General features: G+C 34.5%; 3 protein-coding genes across 10 annotated transcripts in view; 1 reads left to right on the top strand and 2 right to left on the bottom strand.

Moving 5' to 3' along the window:
* Positions 1-13,177, top strand: part of LOC113502386 (four and a half LIM domains protein 2) — a 161,482-nt gene extending 148,305 nt beyond the window's left edge. For all 8 annotated transcript variants that reach the window (XM_026883936.1, XM_026883934.1, XM_026883935.1 and 5 more), the window contains 3 exons: positions 10,042-10,211; positions 11,178-11,364; positions 11,622-13,177. In XM_026883936.1, the coding sequence (XP_026739737.1) occupies positions 10,042-10,211; positions 11,178-11,364; positions 11,622-11,779 (515 nt within the window). In that variant the 3' untranslated portion in view covers positions 11,780-13,177. The remainder of the gene's footprint in view (positions 1-10,041; positions 10,212-11,177; positions 11,365-11,621) is intronic.
* Positions 13,178-13,320: 143 nt separating this feature from the next.
* On the bottom strand, positions 13,321-16,709 carry LOC113502388 (uracil phosphoribosyltransferase homolog). The gene is made up of 4 exons (XM_026883941.1): positions 16,515-16,709; positions 15,537-15,729; positions 14,764-14,931; positions 13,321-14,127 (listed from the first exon to the last, which is right to left on the bottom strand). The coding sequence occupies exons 1-4, from the start codon at positions 16,640-16,642 to the stop codon at positions 13,945-13,947; spliced, it is 672 nt and encodes a 223-aa protein (XP_026739742.1). The 5' UTR covers positions 16,643-16,709; the 3' UTR covers positions 13,321-13,944.
* A 2,322-nt stretch (positions 16,710-19,031) lies between these two features.
* The window catches only part of LOC113502603 (elongation of very long chain fatty acids protein 6), a 49,005-nt gene continuing 44,878 nt past the window's right edge, over positions 19,032-23,158 (bottom strand). The window contains exon 4 of the mRNA XM_026884246.1: positions 19,032-22,923. Coding sequence (XP_026740047.1) covers positions 22,554-22,923 — 370 coding nt within the window. The 3' untranslated portion in view covers positions 19,032-22,553. The remainder of the gene's footprint in view (positions 22,924-23,158) is intronic.

The following is a 23,158-nucleotide window of genomic DNA, read 5'->3' as shown; positions in this document are numbered from 1 at the left end:
AAACTTAAACGGCCCTGCATAATTCCGCAATATCCGCTCACAATTTCACTCAGTACCGTACAGGCACTCAGACAGAAACCACTGCACTTTAGATTAAAAAAAAACTTGACATATTTTTATACGTGTTTGCCGCGCATTTTGTGGTACGCTTTTAAAATTTTCCTTGATTTTTTTATGAAGTTCGATGTTATTTAGCAAGCACGTTATGAAAAGGGTGAAATTTAATTAATTAAAGTGCATTTTACTTTCATAACTGAAGTTAACTGGCACTCTAATTAGCAAGTTTGCAAGTAGACTGTCAAATGTCAAAAGTTGTTTATTATTTTTGTACGTAGTTTAAGCTCGGGAAAGCAAACAAATTAGTTTTCCGCTTGCAGTGAAGAATGTTCGCAATAAAAGTAGAGCAGTAATTTATTGCTTCCTCCTTGCTCATTACCTACGTAGCGATCGACTGAACGATTAATGGTGGTCAAGGGCTCCCATTATTCTTCTATTATAGATATAACCTATCTTTTATTTATTACGGGATTCTTTTTATTGCTTTATTTATGAGATAAATAAGGAAATATGTGAAAAACATTGAATAAATGTAATATAATAAGGATAGAATTGTTTAATGAAATGGTTAAAAGTTTATTTTTAACTAGGAATGTGATAGTCTTGTAAGTCGTTTAACCTATGACCGTAGGACACCTTGCAGTCACACTTAGCTTAGTACCATTAAGATAAAGTTTTAATTAATCTTATTAACAAGCGTAACATTATCAATAATTGCTTAGATATAAATTAAAGCGGATTCACCTTTTCCTGACCCATGTATCACGTTATATGTGGCGCCATTTTAATGTATTTATTTATTACGATAACTATTTTTAAAAACGAATATGGGAACACCCGCCTTAACTAGTATCAGGTTTTCTTTTCTGTTCTTTTTCATTAAAAAAAACGACTTCCGCATTAAGGAATTTAGGATCCTTGTGTCGCGGGGGATTTCAAAAACAACTCAGGACAAGCATTTCGGGGGTCAGATAGGCGGTATGCAGATACTCTATGTCAAATGTCAGATTTCAGTGGAATTAGATAAGACTTAAAGCTGTCCCAAACGTAGCTCGTGAAAAGAGGTTAGGTTTAACGTAATATAATATTGTGGGACCTCACACAACACAATACTAAGTGCATACCACACACGTTTCCGCCCGCATGACATGTTCTCGTATATCCGGGAAGAAAACTTGTGTATCTATTATATTTTACCACCCACACAGTACAACACGTACCTATTACCACAGTAAAACAGTTTTTGGACTTTATTATCATTTTTCTTCGCCTTTTCGTGCGGACATCCAAATTGAATCACTTTATTTAGCAATTTTTTAAACAAGTTTAACTTCTCTCAATATCTAGCTCCAATGTGTATTAGCACGAAGTTAGGGTATGTCACGGATAACAAAATATTTTCAATGAGACTATGAATTATTAATAAGAATCCGAATTAACGTAAATATTTCGATATTAACACGATCAAGGCAGGCAACAGATGTCATAAATATTATTTTATTGACAGCCAGTAAGCGTGGGGGCTCTGATTGCGACGTTCAAATTGTTCAAATTTAGAAGAACGTGCGCCATTTTAGGAATAATATAACATCGTTCGATATTCCAAATTTGAATTTTATTCGTTAAAAGAAATAACGGTGCTGAAATGACTAACTAGTCATTTTTATATTAGTTACTTTTTTATCATATACTTGCGTAATTGAATAACTTACATTTAATTATTTTCCAATTCGTAATAATGAGTAATATTTATTCCACAGCCATTACAGGCTGTAAACAATACGTGACCTCAATGATTATTATTGGAAATCATATTTCCGAACGATTATTTCGATTTAAAAAAGTTTAATTTTATTTGATTGTACTAAATTTTATCTTTATTGTTTATATTACAAATGTCAAGGGTTTTAACACTCTTAACTGACATTTATGGCGTTAATTTTATTTCGTGTATTTTTATGAGCAATGAATTATGTTATTTACTAATTGAATGCCTTTATAACGACTTAAAAAAATACTACTTCTGTGTCATTGTCTGTTTTCAGTTGTTTTTTTTTTCAAATTTTCCAATGAAAGGAGTTTAAATTATTTGCACAACATTCTACGTTATACTCGGATAAAAGGACCCCTGGTACAAAGTACACAAATGTAACTCTATCCGGCTAAGGCTATTGTTTTAAGCCAGTTTCCCGGTTCCATGCCAATGTTTATTCAGGTTATACACGCTTCCCTTTATCCTGGGACGGCGTAAAATAAGAGCTCTAACAAACCTAACGAGATTAGCAAGCGTTGCTATGGAAACCAACAATTTACAACTATGTAGACATCATGCATATTAACTTAACGGTTTTATTTGGTGTGAAACCTTGTTTCAATAATAAATAATTCATATCAAATATTATGGAGTTTAAGTGTCTATAAATGGTTTTTTTTTAATTGTAGAATTTCACCATTCCTCGTAGTTTTGCAGTATCGAATTGCTACATGTTTACAGAGTAGTAATTCTAATACATTATTGTGTAATTATTTCTCATTCATTTGAAATGACTCATCCGTGTCGGTTCCCCTATCCAAGCGCGAACCGGCTCATGCTCCTCTCAAAAAAGTTTTATTTCAAACTTAGAATTCTTGTACGAAACGAGTAGCGAAGAGCTTTTACAAATGACAGCTGTCAACTTTGCAACGAACCTATTTACTTTGTGGATTTATGGGACAGCAAGAACTATTGTCATGTAAAACGAATAAAACAATACAATCCCAGAACCCTTTGAACAAAGCCTTCGCTTACCAGACTACCCCACTTTCATTCAACCTTAAGTCACAGTTCAAGGTGCAAATAATTTCTCGGTGGCAATTACTGGGTAGTGACGTCATAGGACAACAACCACTTTACAAAAATATACCTTATACTGCCGCTTTAAGGTTGCGATTAACTTGATGTTGACAGTGATGCATTACGCCTGCGTATGAATGTAGCAACAGATGGTGGATAACCATGACCTTCGGGTACCTTATCTTGTTGATTTTAACCTCATAAGTCATGTGAAAGACAGTCTGTTAGACGAGTCTATTCAGCAAGTGATTCCACGTGCTGGCCGTTATGTCTATCACATACTATTAACATAAATAACTATTTAATCCATATCGCACTCTATATTTAAACCTTATTTTATAGAGGCTACTGTCCGCGTTTTCGCCGCTCAAACACTATCGATAATTATTAACATGTATTTTGCACAACACTAACTAGAATCTTCATTTGATTTTGTATTTAATAGTAGAAATTAACGAAAAATGTTGTCAGACTCTAATCGATAGTAAAATTGAGTTTTTCAATTACCAAACCCCAATTTTAAATCTGCATTCATAGTCTCAGTTGTGTCAAACCCTTGTCACGTGTAATACAGCTGTAGATCTCTCTTCGTTTGCCTGCCGACCCCTTGCTGGGTGTTCGTTAATATAAGGAACGAACGGAATATAACTAAATTGAACAAGTAATTGGCGTCGCGAATCTCGAGACAGATGCTATCTTTATAAAGTAGGAGAAAGTTCCGTTAAGGAAGGCAACGTCTGCGTTTCATTTGATTCAGGAAATACATTGGCATTGTATTTTTAAAAGCTTCATATAAACCTCCTTTCAGTTGGAACTATGCTTGATGGACGCAAAAAATACAATTTGTCTAAATCATTCGTAATTCAATTTGTTTAATTCAAACCTGTCAGAATGAGCACCCGGGAACTGTCAAAGAATACTTAAAAAAGTTTATACATTACATTTGAAATTCGAATACGTGCAAGCTTTATAATGGCCTTTTTGCTTCTCAGTCATAAAAAATATCATTGCTTTGTTAATTTACTATTTATCTACGCTATTAATGTTTTTCTACATTATTAACTTTATCAAACAACAAAACTACTTTGTTAGATGTTGTTGTTCCTATAAATCGCGTTAGCTTCGATCAGCCTGTATGCGGAAATAAGAAAGCGTGTTCGTAAAACACATGGTACCCTTCAGTTTTATAGTATAAGGTAGCTTACCAATGAGGGGTGAGCCTTGTTTACAAGTCGAACTCGGTTTACGACTTGGAAGGTCAAGGGTATGAATCGCGAGGACTATTTTTGCATAATAATGTGGTTCATACCGAAAATCATAAGACAAACGACTTACGAGTAAATAGTTCCCCCTTCTCTTCCTGAAAACAATTTTCTGTAATACTACATTGTATTTTAACATAACAAATTAAACTATAACATGCCGTTTCGTAAATAACCACAAAGAGGATGCAATTTTAAACGTAGCAGAATTCCATTTTCGAATTTAAAATAACAATGGCGCCCAATCCGCTTATCAGCGCGAGCGTTACGTGCAACGCATGTACGACACACGTGCATAATCAATTTAGGGAACTGCAAAATGGCGGCCGTCCGATGTCGCTATTACCTTCGGAAAATCGTTTGTACAGACTCGCATGCTAGGAATATCATTTCATGCTTTATTACGACTATAAAATGACAAACGAGCGTTATTTAAATTTTATTAGAAACGTTTATCCGTTTTGTAAATGCGAAATAAACTCTTCGTTGTATTTTTTATGTCTAATTGTTTTGTTTACTTTTATTTGAAATAATAAATTGCAAATGGTGGAATTTTCTATTACATATTATTGAAAATGAAATGATATGGAACAGCAGCTATTCAAAACTAACATGTTTTCATATTAGTAACTTTCATGCAATAAAATGTAATTCTTCAACGAGCCGCGATGCTTATGTAGAATTATTTTTCTAAACTTAATGACATCTCATGTGTACAGAAACATAACATTGACATTGAAGCTGGAATTAACAAAGAGGTTCTTCATTATATCATTCAAGATCTCAGTAAACACACAATGGTGTGTAATATGTCATTAGTCATGTCTGTGTCACATAAGCATGGCAAAACAAATCGAGAGACGCTGTTCAACTAATCGATTCTGTGGCTGTTTAGCTAATGTTATTGCCGTCCCATAAAGTTTAAAATTGCGCGGTCAAACGTTGGTTAAAATTGCGTCATTACTCATTTTGAATTTAGAACTCATTATGCTTGCCCACTAGACATAAAAGTAGGTACCAAACAACTTCAAAATTGTGTTCTTTATTTAAAGCAACTTTTTATTTAAAGCCCTCGATATTTAGGTAATTAAAACTCAAAAAATAACTACAGCCTTACAATTTATTCAAGATTAATGAAATTCTTTTTCTTTACAAGCAATAAAAGTTCCGTGCAATTACCGTGGAAAAAATTGTTTACTCCGAGAGTTCACCGGCGAAAAGTTCCTATAAATTTCTAATTAAATTCCATAATCCGGTTGGTACGCAATATGGTATTAAAATACTTAAATCTTGTATTCACGTTTCCTGTGGTCCGAAGTGTCCAAAGCCTACAATCTGTTAATATTTATGGGCTACAATTAGTTAATATTTGCTGAGCCCACACTTGACCGGCTGACATCATCGCGACCTTCGTATTCCACTCTTGTTGATGTTAACCACGCGCTAACTTGGACAAGCCATGCTCCTACAATAATGCATTATACTAACAACTGCAATAATAATGTTTATGCTATTGTAGGAAGAATATGCGTATTCTTCATTTTGATTATGCTTTTTGAATGATGTAATTCGTTACCATAGTATGAAAAACGGCAATGGGTAAATACATACTTTAGATACCCAATTTAAATTAAGAACGTATGACGAATGTAAAGTAATCAAAACATCCTACCTAGATCTCGATCATTAATAAGGTTTTAGTTCCCACAAGTACCTACAACCAGGTTACAATCTTAACGGCTGTCAGACAGATATCCGCGTCCAGCTTTGCAGATTAAAATAACATTAATATTGAACATATCCTCATCCCACGCTCAAGAAACGGAGCAAACAACTTTCTCGGCTAAACCTGACGCGTTACATTAATTACCGATGCACTGCCGCTCCCACTTGGGGATAGCAGGTATAGCAACTAGATAGTAATTGCCTCAACAAGATGTCTTTAACACCAACTGGTCCGTTTTTTAATTGTTTCAATGTATTATAGATCTTATCTGAAGCTTTAATAGTTTTATCTTATTAATAAACGTCTATAGGTATAACAGCGGAGTTCTGCTAATAAATTAATTAAAAACATTGAATTCTTAACCAAGATCTATTTTAGTGCTAAATAAAATACTGGCTGAAAACAAACATGAACATGTAAAATACATCCAAACTTTGAGCACATCATTTAGCGAATGCTATCATTGAATTTTATTTAAAATTCAAATTAGAATACGGTTATTCAATATTTGAAAAAAGGAGTACTTAACAAAGAAAATGTTCTCAATGTCATCACATTTCAATTCGAAATTCAAATTAGTTAGAGTATGTATGTCTGTATAAGTAAGCAGGCACGTGTACACCGTAGTTAACTGTAACAATTTGCAAATGAAATAGCTCAGTTATTAGTGCCCGATAACTGCAGTGGGTGTAAGGGCCCTTTCACTGCCAACAATGGCGAAGTGGAACGCTTTAACTGTATTGTGTGCACAGCTTTAATATTTATAGTTGTGCTATTAATGCGCGACGAACCATATGCGTTACTCGGAAGTGTGAAAGATTTTTTAAGATGCCTCGAAGGTGTAGAAAGGAGGAAGAGTTATAATTTATTTATCGTCGATCGTTTGTCTAATGGGCCGTTCTGTGCCTGGCTTTTTAAGACAGTAAAATTTATAAAAAGCTGATGGATTGAATGGAATACATTTAGTTTTTTACTGGTTGCTGTTCAATAGCTTATGAACTATAACTTCATAGGACGATGAAGGTTGTAATACTGACACAGTTAATACTTAACTAGCAATTAGCATAAAGTAACAAGATGTCTGCGACTTTAGTGTACTTTGAAAAAGTTACAATAATTTCATGACTTGAACTCGCGTCGTCTTGAATTCTATTCCACCATTATCTAGTTCCAACTATCTCTTTACAGATCTTCAGACTATAAAACAACAGAGTAACAGCGACACAATAACAAAGGTTGTAACCGCATATTGCAACGAAACTCAAAATCGATACGAAATACGATAATACAAAAGTTCAGAGACCCCAGAACTGCAGATGTAACCAGAGACAAGTCACGAACACTAGTTTCCGACTCTTTTGACACGCTATAGTAAAAGGCGAGCTTTGTCTATAACTACTACGAATACGTTGAAAGTTCGTTTGAATTTGGAATGCAATTCTGAATGTTTGGAAGACAATGGAAATTTATTACTCGAATATAGTTTCTGATAGACTTATTATTTTCTAAAATTAAATTTAAATTGAATATGGAATTCTAATCGTTTTTCGTTATTAAACGTAAATGAAATTGCTTTGTTAAGAAAATACTTCGGCGATTTTAAACCAAGAATATTAACAGTTTTCTATACAGATTGTGATAGACGATGGCTGTGATAAAACGTTGTGGAAAAGTTTTTCCATTATGGCCGCCGCCTATAATGATTTAGACTAATGTGCGCTTATTCACTGATTGCCGTATACATCGTTAAACTTGGATAGTTTTATGGCTAGGCATTTATCGTGAACGTGTATCATTTGTTTTGGATGGTATAAACCTCTTTACAAGACATTTGAAATTTGACTGGCAGCTGGAATCTCAAATGCTTTTTTTTAGCATTCCATATTTAAATTTAAACATAAAGCATGGTAGTTTTCGTTGTTTGTCATTTTTTTTTCACTACCTTTTTCACGTAACATTTAATACTTCGTGTATTAACTACATGCGCAGTTAGTTACACTACACGCAATGGACAAGCATCACTTTCATTTAACATGTACAGACATTTTCACACGTGGATATAGGAACTCATTTCACACTTCACAGCTACAAGATAGCATGGTGCATCAATTGCGTGCATCACTCAAATATCCCATAGTTTCAATGTCACATGCAAACGTCAAGGACGCAAATACCATTTCTCATTCGAACACGCGATCAATGCACCCTAAGACATAAAATGTCGATCCTAACACCAATAGCCGAGCATAAATATTAACTATGGAATAAAACAGTAAATCTTTAATTTCGCATTGGTTGTTCCATTCACATCATATCCATTAAACATTTTTTGAAATCGTTCCAAATTTTAATTGAAATACAAGAGCCAGTTTTTGGTATCATTCCAAATTCAAAGAAACGCAACGTTCTTAATACAAATCAAAGGAATTAGCTCAAACGTACCTGACGTACCTGTACAAAGTTTCTATAGCTAAGCCATTAAAATGGAATTGCCGTACAAAAGGGGCCCATTAAAACTTTTGCAACAAAGATTATAACTACGACTAAATATGGATTTGTCTCTACATTTTTACAGTACGAACTACGAAAACCCATAAAAAAATACCAACGTTAACGTGGAAAAAGAACATTTAAAAGTTTACTCATATTGTCTATGTGTTCATTGATGTTTAAAAAAAGACCATCGACCGGATTTTTAGTAAAATACTCCATTATAAAATATTTTATTATATAAATAGGATATCCGCACGCAAACACTAAAGTTGTTGATACCAAATTAGTCAACTAACGATCCTATAAAATTTTATACACAAAATAAAATACTGCCAAACTAGAATTAACTGCCATTTTATAAATACTGTTTTAAGAAAAAAAAAAATATACTGTTATCATTACGGAACATAAACGATTCAAAATTGGAATTCAATCCTTGACCCCTGTGACCGGTAAACTTTTACGTAGGTATGATGGTTATTCAATAAATATGGCGTCTACGGATATTTCTCGTGCTACCTATATTATAGTACTAAAATGACAATGTAACTGTAATTACTTATTGAGATACTTAAAATTAAATACTCATTGTAGGTCTGTTTAATTAGTAATTATGTGAGTTATTGGGAAGGAGATATACTTTGTGTAGGTATATAGATTCTGCCAGGCGTATCTAAAACCTTTTTGACTGATTGACATAACTTCTTTGTAATTTGTTCTAGACTCTTCCACAAAGATACTAACAATACAAAGATATGTTCAAGACTTACAACTTTTGTAGATCAACAAATCTCACCCTAATTAGTTTTCTCAATTACTGTTGTTTTAAGTTTAGGGGCTAATTAAAGTTTAAGCTGTTCAAAGTTAGTTCAGTTGTCGTTAGTTCTAGATGAAGTGACAGTTAAACTTAGGAATAGGTTGTAATTATGATTGGAGTGAATGATATAGACCTAGTTTTGACGTTTGTATTAAAAAAGTTTTTTAACATCAAAATAAGTGGATATTTAAAATACAGTTTCTACAAAGGAATTTAAACAAAAAGTATGCGGAAGTATCCAAACTACATCTTCCAACAAAAAAAAAACGAATAAAAATTCTTTATTCTTTCAAAAGTTCTTAAAACACTCCACATTTAAATTTCCCTCCAATAAAATGTCTTAATGATTGGTGACGTTTGAACTGTCACTTCCGTGGCATTAACCTTGTCCTAACAATTTATGGCAATGGCCGCCATCTACATATCTGATGGTACCTCAAATAGCGCCATTGTGATCGCATGATAACGTGCCATGGAGAAATATTACGTGGATATTGGATTCGGAATGTAGAGAATATAGGATGAGGAAGGTTAACCAATGTTTTTGTAGCATGAATATAGTTGTAAGGTTATTACAGAATAAAAATTGGGATGAATGTAATACATCTATTCTCAACGTAGATAGCAATAAATTGCCTAGTACTGACGATACGAAAAGACAAATCATTATTTAATTCGTGAATCCCTGTAAAAATTTAAAGCTGAGTTATTAATGCAATTTGACGATTTTGACAAATGCTTAATGCAAATCCATCCAGCACCCACAACTTTACTGAATTAAAAAGCCTTCTCCATAAACTAAACTCTTTATTGTATCTTCTCATGAAACTAAAGTCAACATCTATTGTTCCAGGAACCAAGAAGATGGAGTACAAGACCCGACAGTGGCACGAGAAGTGCTTCTGCTGCGTGGTGTGCAAGAACCCCATCGGCACCAGGAGCTTCATCCCGCGCGAGCAGGAGATCTACTGCGCCGGCTGCTACGAGGACAAGTTCGCTACACGCTGCGTCAAGTGCAACAAGGTAAGGGGAATCAAAAATTAATTGGCGTTATCCAAAACTGTGGCATAATGTTGGCAACTACTTAAAAAAATCAAAAAGAAAATGGCCTTATCCAAAATTTTTACATTATATTGGTAGCTACTAAAGTAGCACGACGGAAAAAATGGCGGATTTGACAACACGCATGACTAGGTCGACAGAAAAAGTTAATTGCTAGTAATCTGAAAATCAAAAGGGTATCCATTTCTGAAAAGAATTGTTAGTTTTTTATCGATCTCTTTTCGCCTTGCCTATGCTTGTTTATTTAGTAGCGAAACTTGAAGGATTTATTTATTTATTGTTTCATATTTGCCTATAAATCCAAGTAAGCAAAGACTTGTTAGTATTAGAATAACGATTTAACAGACATCAAACAGGTAAACTGGGTCGTGCCACCTGTATCCTAATAATTTATGGCGGGGAACCGTAGCGGGAAAGTTCGGAATCGAGAGATAAGGGATTTGAATTGTCGAGTTTCCTTGTTCATTTATCGTATTGTTTTGAAGTGAGATATAAATCTAGTAAGGTTTTTAATGATGAATAAATAACAGTAGATATTCCCACAATAAGTTCTATAATCATCAATTTGCATTTGCATCAAACGATGTTTTCTACTTAATTTTATTAAGTTAGATAAGACTATAGATATTTAAAACTGGTTTGAAAGTTTTCTAGTGCACATTCCTTCCCAAAAAGAGAAAGTAAATGTTTCTCAAATTTCGAAAATTCATTGGAATTGTATCACAGAACACAATGTGTGATCTGCTGCAAGTGTTTCCCGGCAAAGAATAAATACTCATGCAGTACCACTATTATTACTACTTCCTTCATGTTTTACTACTCTATCATCTACTGGCGTTCAAGCTCAGACAAAAACTTTTGTTCCAAAATGAACCCTAAGAAATTCCTTCTATTCTATTTCTTTAATCCTTCATCGGCCTTTTCCAGATCATCACGCAAGGCGGCGTGACCTACAAGAACGAGCCGTGGCACCGCGAGTGCTTCACGTGCACCAACTGCAACACGTCGCTGGCGGGACAGCGGTTCACGTCGCGTGACGAGAAGCCCTACTGCGCCGAGTGCTTCGGAGAACTCTTCGCCAAGAGGTGCACCTCGTGCACCAAGCCTATCACCGGTTAGTAATGTTGATGACTTATGAAATAATAGTTAATTTAGGTTGCACTTAAAAGTCTAAACCAATAGGTTTGGACTTAAGAAACAAATTGTCGCAACCTTCCTTCCAATAACAAAATGAATAAATTCATGTGGTGAATCAACTGAAATATCATCCGCAATTAGCGTAGGATTATAAAACCAGTAACTTCCAAAAATGTAAGCATATTCGTAATTTAAAAACGTGTTTGTCTTATCATGATCGTTGCATGTTTGCAGGCATCGGCGGCACCCGCTTCATCTCGTTCGAGGACCGCCACTGGCACAACGACTGCTTCATCTGCGCGCAGTGCAAGACCTCGCTGGTGGGCAAGGGCTTCATCACCGACGGACAAGACATCATCTGCCCCGAGTGCGCCAAACAGAAGCTCATGTAAATACGCCCTCATCACGCACAGCCAACTAACGCTTCCAATCGACTGGCAGTAACACCTGGAGATCTACAGCTTTATCATCGAGTGAATCACCGACGAGAATCGATACTTATCGATTACAACCCGTTCCCAAATTAATCGATTCTCGTTAACAAAAGATATGTGACTAATTTATTTTGTGTCATCTTTATAGCGAAAAAACCATACTACCGGTTGTCGCTAACGCCAGAGACTGGGTCGCGTCAAAGACTCACCAAACATCGAGCGATGTGCTTTTCGACCTCATTGACAAAGTTAACTTCCACAAGGTCAATGTCAACCCTTAGAACGTTACTTAGACACTTGTTGACGATATTTTTATACAAAAAAATGACGAAAATCACAAAAAAATGTGAATGCACAAATTGTGTTATCAAGTATTTAATTTCGCTTTTTGAAATATTTTATTTATATATATTGACTGTTTAGTTCTGACTAATGAGCCCTCTGTATCTATTGTTACGTAGGTATGTATTACGTGCTAATTGCCATATGATTTCGCTTTGGCTGTTGTATTAGTCTTAGATATATAATTGTCAATTTACCTAGTGCGATTCACACGATGCCTTAATAACATATCTAAGTCAATTTCGAGGACATATTATTTCTTGTTGTATAGCCACCTTATTTATAAATTTTGTGATTTAAGTCTTGCCTTTCTTTATAATGCTAAAGGACAATCTACTGTGTTCAAGATTTATAATTAAAGAGGTCCTACAACCTACTCTGGTGTTGCCAGATATATATTTCTTTCTATTATTAATAGACGCCCTAATGGGCGGTAATAAGTGCTTGTCATGTAACATAGTATATAAGAAATTTATTGAAAGAGTAATGTACGTGTTATATTTTAAGTATTTATTTATACGGGAGGACGCACTTATTATCTGTGGGGACGCCGATGGTGTTGCCGTGTCACATTAAAAAGATGAGATTTTAGATGTAGTGTTGCCATATACGCCATCGGTAGGTCGCTGCCTAACACTATTGTTAAGTGACATCTAGTTTTACTAATAAAAATAATAATATAAAAAAATATTTTTGTTCTCGAATAAGAATCAATCGCGTTCATTGAATGTTATCGATATTTTTACATGAAGGTAAATATGTTAGCGTTTAGTGGTAGGTAACATCTGTGTGTATCGCGAGCGAGACCGCGCCGCGAGCCGACCATGCTAAGATTGGGGAACACTTTATAAACGTTACTAGTTAAGGATTAAATTATTCGAATGTTGAATTATTAATTTATAATAATGTGTACACTTAAAAACAACCGCTTAGCTGTGTGATCTGATCTAATTCAATATTTCTATCTATCCATAGAATGTAAACTATGAAACTGAAATAAACGATTTAAAAGTATTCTTATTGTTTGTTTATTTGTGTTATGACCTACACTTACACAGACCCCAATGACCATGCCATCATAGAAAACATTATTTTTGTGAAGCAAAATCGAAAAATATAAATTTTGAAGAAACTGTAAATAAATAAATACGCAGTCGATTGATTTGATTTTATTTACAATTTAGTAAATTTGTAACTAAAATTATAACATACAAGCAACTCTGCAATATCACAAATGCATTTATTCTAACAGATATAAATAGATCGATTTCACTTACATTAATACTAGAGCTAGTCATTTGGATTATTTAAGCTTTTTTAGTACAAACTGCGGTAATTGGCAACACAAATTAAGTACTTATGATAATATGGTAAGAACACGTAGGAAAGATATTATTCATAGAATATCAATTTGATTGGATATATTTTGTACCTACTATTATAAGATTTTAATTGATACATAAGTATGAACCTAAATAAGCACGTAGCTCAAAATATCCTAGCACTTCATCGCGTACGTCAGGAGACAGTTACAAAAATACATATATCGAATATTCGTCCTTTGACTTACACACTGAAATGCCTGTTAAATTCAATCAACAATCTACCTTAAAAACCAAATTATACTAAAATTATTCAATTCATATCTGTTTTAAATTTTAAACTGGCAACAAATACAACGAAATAAAAATAAAGACTAAATACATGACTTCGCTAAAATAAAATAAAAAGTAAATTAAAAATTAAATAAGTACTTGCTAAAACTCTTGGGAGTTTTCATATCAGTCGGTTCCAAAGTATTTCTGTCCGAAGTGGTTGGGGGCCACGGGGTGCAGCTCGGAGGTCAAGATCTTCATCTTAGGAACATAGTCTACTACTGCTTGTGCGGCTGCCGGCGTACAGAATAGGTTGGATAGAATTATCCGCTCTTCTTTTACGCCGTGCTGGGTTAATACGTTTACAGCCTGAAAGTAAAGAATACTTATTAGTAAAGATAGAGAATTGATTGTGGCAATATTTAAAAAGTGGCGAAATACGATTAATTTCGACGAATAATAAATATGAATCGTGATGATGCAGGATTTGTTCAAATTAATTCACTTATCATAGATTTGCTAACTGCAATGATTTTCATTCATTTTAAAAGCCACAACTTCGATAAATTGATTCAAAATGTCAGGTAATGTTGTTTTATAACACCTATCTCTGTTTCGCAATCAGCAAGTATTTTATTTATTTATTTACACTTTTATACATTACATTAAATGTACAATGGCGGACTATTTTCTGGTACAAACTACAAATACATGTAAAGATGGCTTTGAATACTAGTAATATAATAGAAGGACAGACAGAGGCTCGCAGTTGCAAAGGAAGGCCAAGAAGGAAGCACATAAACCAACTGAAGCTGAAGGAAAAGGCAGAAGTGTCAACAATTATTTGTTGACACTTCAACTTGGAAGGGAAAAAGACGCAGTATAGAGAAAGATGATAATCACTACACCGTCAAGTGCCTAGCACTTAAATTTTGATGATAATCACTGATAAGATAGGTCCTTACCGAAAAGATAAATAATTTAGCTGTATAGTAAGTCGGTTACCTGTTTAACAGTATTCCCGGTGGACATGATAGGATACATGAGCAGCACTTGTCTTCGAGATATATCCTCGGGGAACTTGGCGTACACGACGTGCGCCTCGTGTGTGTCCGTGTCGCTCTCCACCAAGATCTTGCCGATGCGGATCGACCGGCAACAGTCGCGGAGACCCTGCAAATATAGAAGATGAGGGGATATGATGATGGGTAAGGCATCATATTCTTGAAATCAACAGTGTTACAAAAAAATACTCTTGCAATAAGGAATTTAATCCTTGTGTCATTGGGGTTTCACAAACATTCAAGTCAGAAACCCAGACTCAGGAGGAGCATTTGTGGATCAAACAAATGCTTATCCTATGTGGTGATAGATTCCCCGGCACGTCGCGCACATTGTGTTTGGCGTGTGTTGACCACAACGACTTGGACATTATGCTTCATTGTTCTTGATGTTATACAGTCACAAGTCACAGTTAAGTGTTAGGTAAATGTTATGCCTTGATGTCTAATGTCTAAGTCTTTTGCTACCAATCTACAGCCATTATCTATATAATAATTCAACATGCAGGCACTGTCTATAATGTGTAAAGAGTGCTTGTTGAAGAATAGACGATGTTGAACACCTTCTTTTGACAAGCAGTATAATATTAGAGATCCAAGTATCAAAAAGCCTGTACTTGCAAACTACAGATTTTAGAAACTAGTATAATTATGAATCCATCTTCAGACTTTAATACATTTTTATCAGTCATTTTATTCTGAAATGGTTCTCTATACCTGTTCCATAGCCTCTCCGGACCTAACAATAGATACACCACAGTTTCCCGCCCCATATTTCAGTCCCTTATACAGTGCTCCAGTAGGTGTGACAACTTCGCAATCAGTGAAGGGCAGCTTGTTCAAACTCTCCTCTATCACAAGGCGGATGAGGCGGTCTGCATAGAACTTGAAGTCACTGCGGGATGTGTTTCTAGAAAGGTTGAAGATTATTTGTTAGTAAGTATGAATGTTTATAGTTATTATAGGTGACAACTGTACTGTCAAAAAGTTCTAAGTACTTCTTTACCAGATTTAATTTTGATATTTTTAACAATAAAATGACTAACTTCAAAGTAATTTTCAAGTGTTTTCCTCTTTTTAGGAAAGTTATTTTTTCACTTGTAGTACTATTTACTGAAGAGGTAATCTGTCAATAACTTAATTTTGACTATCAGTGCCTTACAGAATTTAGGTTTTAAAACACCTTTCTTTCATAAAATATTATTTGTAATTTTATAAAATAGTGGTAAATAGTCATCTTTAATTTATAATACTACTTAAACTACACAATTACTAGCAATTCCTGTTCATTCATACTGTTATCAAGATTCTTCAAGTAGCTTTCTGATAGTTATCTTTTTCTGTTATCATAATATTATTTAAGTATCTTAAACACCTAAATTATCTATATATAAACATAATAGCTTAATTAAAATCATTAAAGACGATTTTTAAATAAAGGTACTGAAGCGAAGTAAGTTCAGGGTTAATATCGCTGTGTATTTCCCTGAAACATGTTGCTATAAATAGCATGAACACGCCGTGAATTTGAATCACATGCCTGCATTAGTTTAAAAATCAATAGATACAACTATACAAGTAACAATACTAACAATTACGAGGTTCGAAGTTCAAACCCATAACACATTTTCTGGTATCCTCAATTCCAGGCAAAGGTCGCAAACATATACTGCCTGTAACAGTAACCTTACTCACTTGTCCCGTAAAATCCTCTGCAACTCCTTTATATTGTCATTTAAAGGCAACAACGTGAGATTATCACCAAATTGTTCCTTCACGTCATTGGCATCCCACTGCCTGATCTCATTATCTAATAAATCCATGTTAAATAGATTTATAAACAAAGCTTGAAACTATTGCTGTGTTGTAAAAAATTGAAACTTTGACAGTTTGACGTATTGCGGTGTCAATGCAGTCAGCTGGAATTTTTTCGTTCGAAAATAAGAACATTGCGTTCAGTTTATAAAATGATTAGGTAACGGGTTACTTATAATTAGAGATGCGCCGAATAGTGGTTTCACCGAATAACCGAATGCCGAATACTATTCGGTTTAAAGTTTACCGAACCGAATATTCGGCCGAACTATTCGGTTCAAAATTTTATTGCCTCGCCTCGTAAACAGGTTTCAACATGTCCTTACTTGCCGCCCGCAAGATTAAACATTTAAAAAAATGTTATTTTTTGAGTTTTAACTGTTTAGTTTCAGAAATACCTAACTGTTACTATCTTTTCGCCCACGGCTTCGCCCGCGTCGAGGTCGGTTATATCGCGTTTCCAAAAGAACTCTTCAAAAGTCCGGGATAAAAACTATCCTATGTTCTTTCTCAAGGTCAACTCTATCTCTGTACCAAATTTCATTAAAATCAGTTAAGTGGTTTAGTCGTGAAAGCGTAACAGACAGACAGAGTTACTTTCGCATTTATAATATTATAGTAGGGAATTAGGATTATTATCTTGTTCTATGGTTTAAATATTTTGTTTGGCGGTCTAAAAGTATAATTTATAATGAAAGACTGATTAAAGCGTTTTTAAAATTAAAATAAATATTGACTAGAAAGTTGTAAGTAAACTGTTGTTGTTTAAGAAATCAACATGTTGATTTTTTGTTACATTGACACTGAGTTAAAGCTTTTTTGAATTCAACAATTTTTTCATAGTATTCCGTAGACTTATAACAGAATAAGTTATATCTTTGAGTTCTACATCGGGTAATGTGGCGGAAAAAAAGAACCGAATATATTCGGCACCAAACCGAATGATTCGGCCGAATAACGAATAGTGAAAAAATTGCCGAATACGCCGAATACCGAATACCGAATAGTTATTCGGCGCATCTCTACTTATAATATTTAGTAGATTTCACCTTAAGACTGTTTACAACTACTGCTGCTGGATAATAAAAAACTAATGCGAATACTTACAAACATTGAACAAACAGACAGTTGTAAACCCTATTTCTAAAAACATAAAATACTTACGTTACCATGCATTTATATCCCAGAAATATGTAAATTCGTTAGAAAGTACTCCACCTTCTTTACAAAGCGCGGAGACGGTCACACAAAAACATGCTTAGAAGTTCCTAAACACCCTAAAGCAAATATTAGATATTAATATTAATAAATAATACTACACGTTCAGTGAATATCTAACGGATAAACATATAACATGAAAATATTAAATGTAAATAAATATAATCATATTAAGAAACACCTTTTAATGCTAAAACCCATACATACAGTTTATGTATGTACCTATAATATAAATATAATAATATGTAAATACATAACATAAAAATCAACTTAAATATAAAATAAAAGTAAAAATAATACTTGAGCAATAACAAATAATAATATTTGAACTTGTCGGCGTGGCTCTTGGGTGTCAGGATAGCCGACATCGGGATAGGGTATTCAATAAAACACATATTCACGCCTCATTATCTCATTATCGTTTAATCCTAGCCATATCGAACCGTCCGTCACCGCTTGCTAAGCGCGCTGGAGAGAACAAACGGCGCAACAAACTCCCCAGCCTTGCGCTGTCCAATCATTAGACATTATTTAGTAACTTTACACAATCTATATTCACAATATTAACACCACAATCACTAATTTTAATAATACGCAATAATCACTTAGTAACACGACATCTTAAAAACTTATAATCCACCATTCTAAATTCAAATATACCCGCGCTTCTATTTTACAACCAGCCAGTATTGGCTCGAATAGTAACTACATAGGTTTTATGAATGAGGTTGCGAACTATTTATCACCAATGAGGTTTTAAGTATGATTTAGTTATTTATTGTCATGCTCATCTCCGACATACTTATATGCAACGCCTTCCTCTCTTCTAACTTACCATTTGCTGTGCCCATCAGGGTCCACGATTGTTTCCATCTTAATTGTATTACTATCTAATCTTACATTGTGGATTTGCAATAAAGAATATGAATGAATGAATACTAAGTTAGTTATTAATTCGAGTGGCAATAGTGCACTCTCTTCGACGACTATTTCGAGTACTCAACGTAAGTGTCGCGTTAATATTAACGCTTTATCTATGCGTTATCAAATACTTATATTTAAAGCCCTGATCTATTTTGTATTTGTTCTTCGATATTAAATCATACAATATAATATTGCTGAGTGCTGATTGTGTAATAAAAGGACAAATATCAGTGGAGTAAACGAAAACAAACAAAATGATTACGCATAACTCTTTATTTGCCCAGAAAATACAAATTAATGATTGCAAGAATATTTCCACTTTAGGTTGTAGATTACAATGCTCTGTCGCTATATCATAATCTTCATCTTGTTCTGCACATGTTGTAACCACAAAACATCCTTCACAAAATATATTTATTAAAATATTTTTATTGAATATGGAACTGTAACCGCTAATTAGTTCTACTGAGAACATTTACAACAACAGTTTTCTTTGTAAATGCGACAAAATATATTACATAACAAATAATAAATGCGTTAGTGATTACATTTGATTAACAATGATTGATCCTGAATCATTTCTCAGAAACAAGTCAGGTTTAGATAAGGTCACGTATGCGTTTTGTAGGTACACGACGAAATAAGACATTTACGAAATAGAATAATACAAAAGTGCTTTTTTAAAACAAATTATGATAAAACATTGCATTCGTTGCAATTAAAAGTCTGTTGATTACGCTTGTTGTATCGAACTCATATTGATTGATATACAAAACCAGTGACGTCACATGTCATTAAGAGTTTAATACCGCAGTCGCAATCAAAAGACAACATCAAGCGAGGTTGCTTTTCGTTTAGAAAACAAATTAAATACCTAAACAAGTATTAAATTTAAAGTCGACATGATATATAAAGAAACATCAAAAGAAAATAAATAAAAAAATGGTGTTACAAAAAAAACAATAATAAATACAAATAAACTGTTTGCGATGTACTTTCGTTCGGATGGCGTAAATAAAGGCTAGATAGCTCAACTGCATTGTTTTAGTTCGCACTAAGTACCTAATCCCCGATCCCAATTACAACTAGGTCATTCCCCACCTTATGAGTCGATTAATACTACAAGTATCTCTAAAACTCACCATTGTTAATGACAAAGCAATGAACTGGACAAAATATAACAGCCTATTTGAAATAGCCTATATTAAAATTGTGACTTCTATAAACGGTACTAGACGAAATTGACCTTCGCTAAAACTATGCTAATTTGCACACTGACTCGTAGGGCGGCGGCCGTACCGCGACCATCTCACTTCGTATTCTCAACAAAAGCCACATTTTTTTAATCGCCTCGGGAGTCTTGTAAACCTCATTAAATTCTGTATAACCTTATTGTGATGCCTTAAACATGAGCGATAAAAAAATGGACACTCTTATCTAGTATCAAATATGCACGAGCGATAGTCTAAACGCGGACCTTTTACCATATAAAGGCCAATTAGCGGACAGTTACGGGGCAATGTATACTAGTTTTAATAATAGTAAAGTTAGAATATCGGTATTCAGCGTTCCGTCGTTTATCCGAAGCTTTCGTGTACTTTAATTAACGGATAAGACGAGTTTAATTTAATATTCATCACTTCGTTGTGACGGCCGACGTACTGTCGGCATTAGATAATCGTGAACGCGATTGGACATTGGATAGACGCCTTATATAATAATTTGTATGAGTCCAATATTAGCGCCGCTATACCTAATTAAGTCTATATGTTCACAACGACCGCGTTTACGTTACATAAATGCCGTCGGTTGTTAAGCTTTCACGCAGTAACGTTAACGCACATGTTCACGTTACTGAGAGTGAGCGTTGCTTTGAACTTTCTTCCGCCCGTGTATCCGTGGCGCGTTATGTTGCTGGCACATATTCTCCGCTAAACGTCGCCGAGACGTTTACAAGAGAACGTGTGCCGGATTAATATTACTTTTGTTCAATGTACACACTATACGCGCCTAAACTGTCAATTTAACTGAAACGTTTCATTAATATTGCTTATTCCACTATTAGGAATTACATAATTACACTTTGTGCACTTGTTTGACAAGCATATCAAAGTATTACACCTACTCACCGCACTCGAACGGTTCACATGAAGCGCAAAACATATTTTAACATTTACAAAGTGTAAACTATTCCATTAAAAATAAATTATTAAAAAAAATCACTAAGTTTTTTTCATTAAGTAATAAATACGACACAATAACAACAAAGTAGAGCTTTTATACAGGACTTGAAACAATCATTTAGGACAATGTGAACATAACCTCCATTAGTTAACTAAACATTTGTACGAATCTCTTAAATTATAATTCTCACACGTTTTATACTGGGAATGTATTTTTCATAACAATCATATGATTTGAACAATTTAAAACATCTTATAATTATTCAGGGTCCCTTAGAAGCAGATCACCAATAAAACCAAATCGAGGACTTCAACTACTTGAAACATAAATTCTTCATTCACTTATATGAGAGACCCTGTGTATAATAATTTGTCACATACATGTACTATTTGTAACTCCACACAATGGCTCATTCTTCTAATAATTAATAATAGTACTAAAATATATTTTGCCGACTGCAATCAAACAAGCGCGACCCGACTGCATCGAATGTTCAACTACCGTGTTAAATAAAAAACAATAACTCGAAATGATTAATATTAATAATACTTAACAAATCCTTTTCTATACATTGTATATTTGTCATTATGAAAAAAAAAATGCTACACAATTCAGGTATATGTATTTGCATCTATAGATATCAAACCAAGATTTAACATTTCAGTTATTTTAACGTAAAATCGAGGTCCAAAATCCAATGCAGTTCAACCATTAAAAATAAATAAATAGAAAGAGTATAATTATTTACAATGTACTTGTAGGCAATACAGTATAAGAATCGCTTGTGCGGTATTAATAAATAAAATATCTCACAGACGATTCTAGTATTGTCGTTGGTCTACAATCGTATGAAATCGATGCAGTCTATCTTACACACAACCTAAATCATTGGTACACAGATCCCATATAAAAGCATGTTTGACACCATGAGAACGTCGTCGCTTTTAAACTAGCGCTCACGAAATATGACGACTGTATCCCAAGCAAAATAAATAATATTTAGATTTAGATATTCTGATGAAAGTCCGAGTTTAAAAAAAGGGTTGAATTGATTTCGTAGGTGCATTTAAAGGTTTGACTTAAAAAGTGTAGTAAGTCAGTCGATATTACTTCCTTTTCTGTTAGCACGAATTATTTGCAGTTTTGTACTATGATCCTATAAACGATAAATTTTAAAGTAATATTGAATATATTGTTCGTACAGTCGCCATGTTTCGCAGTGCCACAGTAGCCATGCACCGGCCGCAAGCAAACAGTCGATCTAGCGTGGAATGTAACTCACGGCGACGCCTCCAGAGTCGTTTGACCACGATTGGACCTCACCACGGACCTACACCCACTATATTATGCATTACTCGTAATAAATTCGTATGTCTGAAAATGTGATTTAAATGTGTTACAATGATTATGACGTCACTATTGCTGGTGTAACAAGCACTGGGTACTCAATACCGAAGGTATCGTCTTCCCATTCTCGATGTATGAATGGCGACTGAGTACACATCCGTCCGACGATGAAGCCCAATCGTGACCAAATAAATAACAGCCATAACCTGTACAATATAACTAGTTCATATCACAAGGTGACGTCGACTAGTGAGCGACACCGACGACGCCGTTCCTTTGTCGCGGGTAACCATTGTAGTTGACCTTCTTGGCGATGGGCACGTCCGGCAGCGGCTCGGACTTGACCTTCTTGTTGGACTTGGGGGAGAGGTAGGCTTTGTAGAAGAACTGTGCGAACAGGACGAAGTACGAGAAGTACATGGCCATGGAGAGCTTGATGTTGATCTGGCTGATGTGGCAGGAGTGCGGCGCGGCGGCGGCCATGTAGTTGTGCGCCCAGATGTTGATGGCGCAGCCCACGATCATCTGTGACAGCTGCAGGACCGTGATGGTCATGGCCAGCATCTTGGGCGGGTAGCGGCCCATGCTCACCAACGCGTAGTACGAGTACATCACACTGGAATTAAGGGAAACACCTCATTAGCATAACGTTACAATAAACAGGACTTGGAAATATATGTACGTAGTGGACACTTGATATTAACAGAAACTTCGTACATGAACACACATTAACCGTATAACTAATAATAAACCGTATAATAAACCGTAAAACTAATTTCTTTTTAACACAAAAAAAGATAACATACTTGATACGAAAAAAAAAACAGTGAAAAAAAACAAGTGCGAGTCGG

Source organism: Trichoplusia ni, chromosome 17 (assembly GCF_003590095.1).
Source record: "Trichoplusia ni isolate ovarian cell line Hi5 chromosome 17, tn1, whole genome shotgun sequence".
NCBI lineage: Eukaryota > Metazoa > Arthropoda > Insecta > Lepidoptera > Noctuidae > Trichoplusia > Trichoplusia ni.
This window is presented reverse-complemented; position numbering and strand designations above follow the sequence as displayed.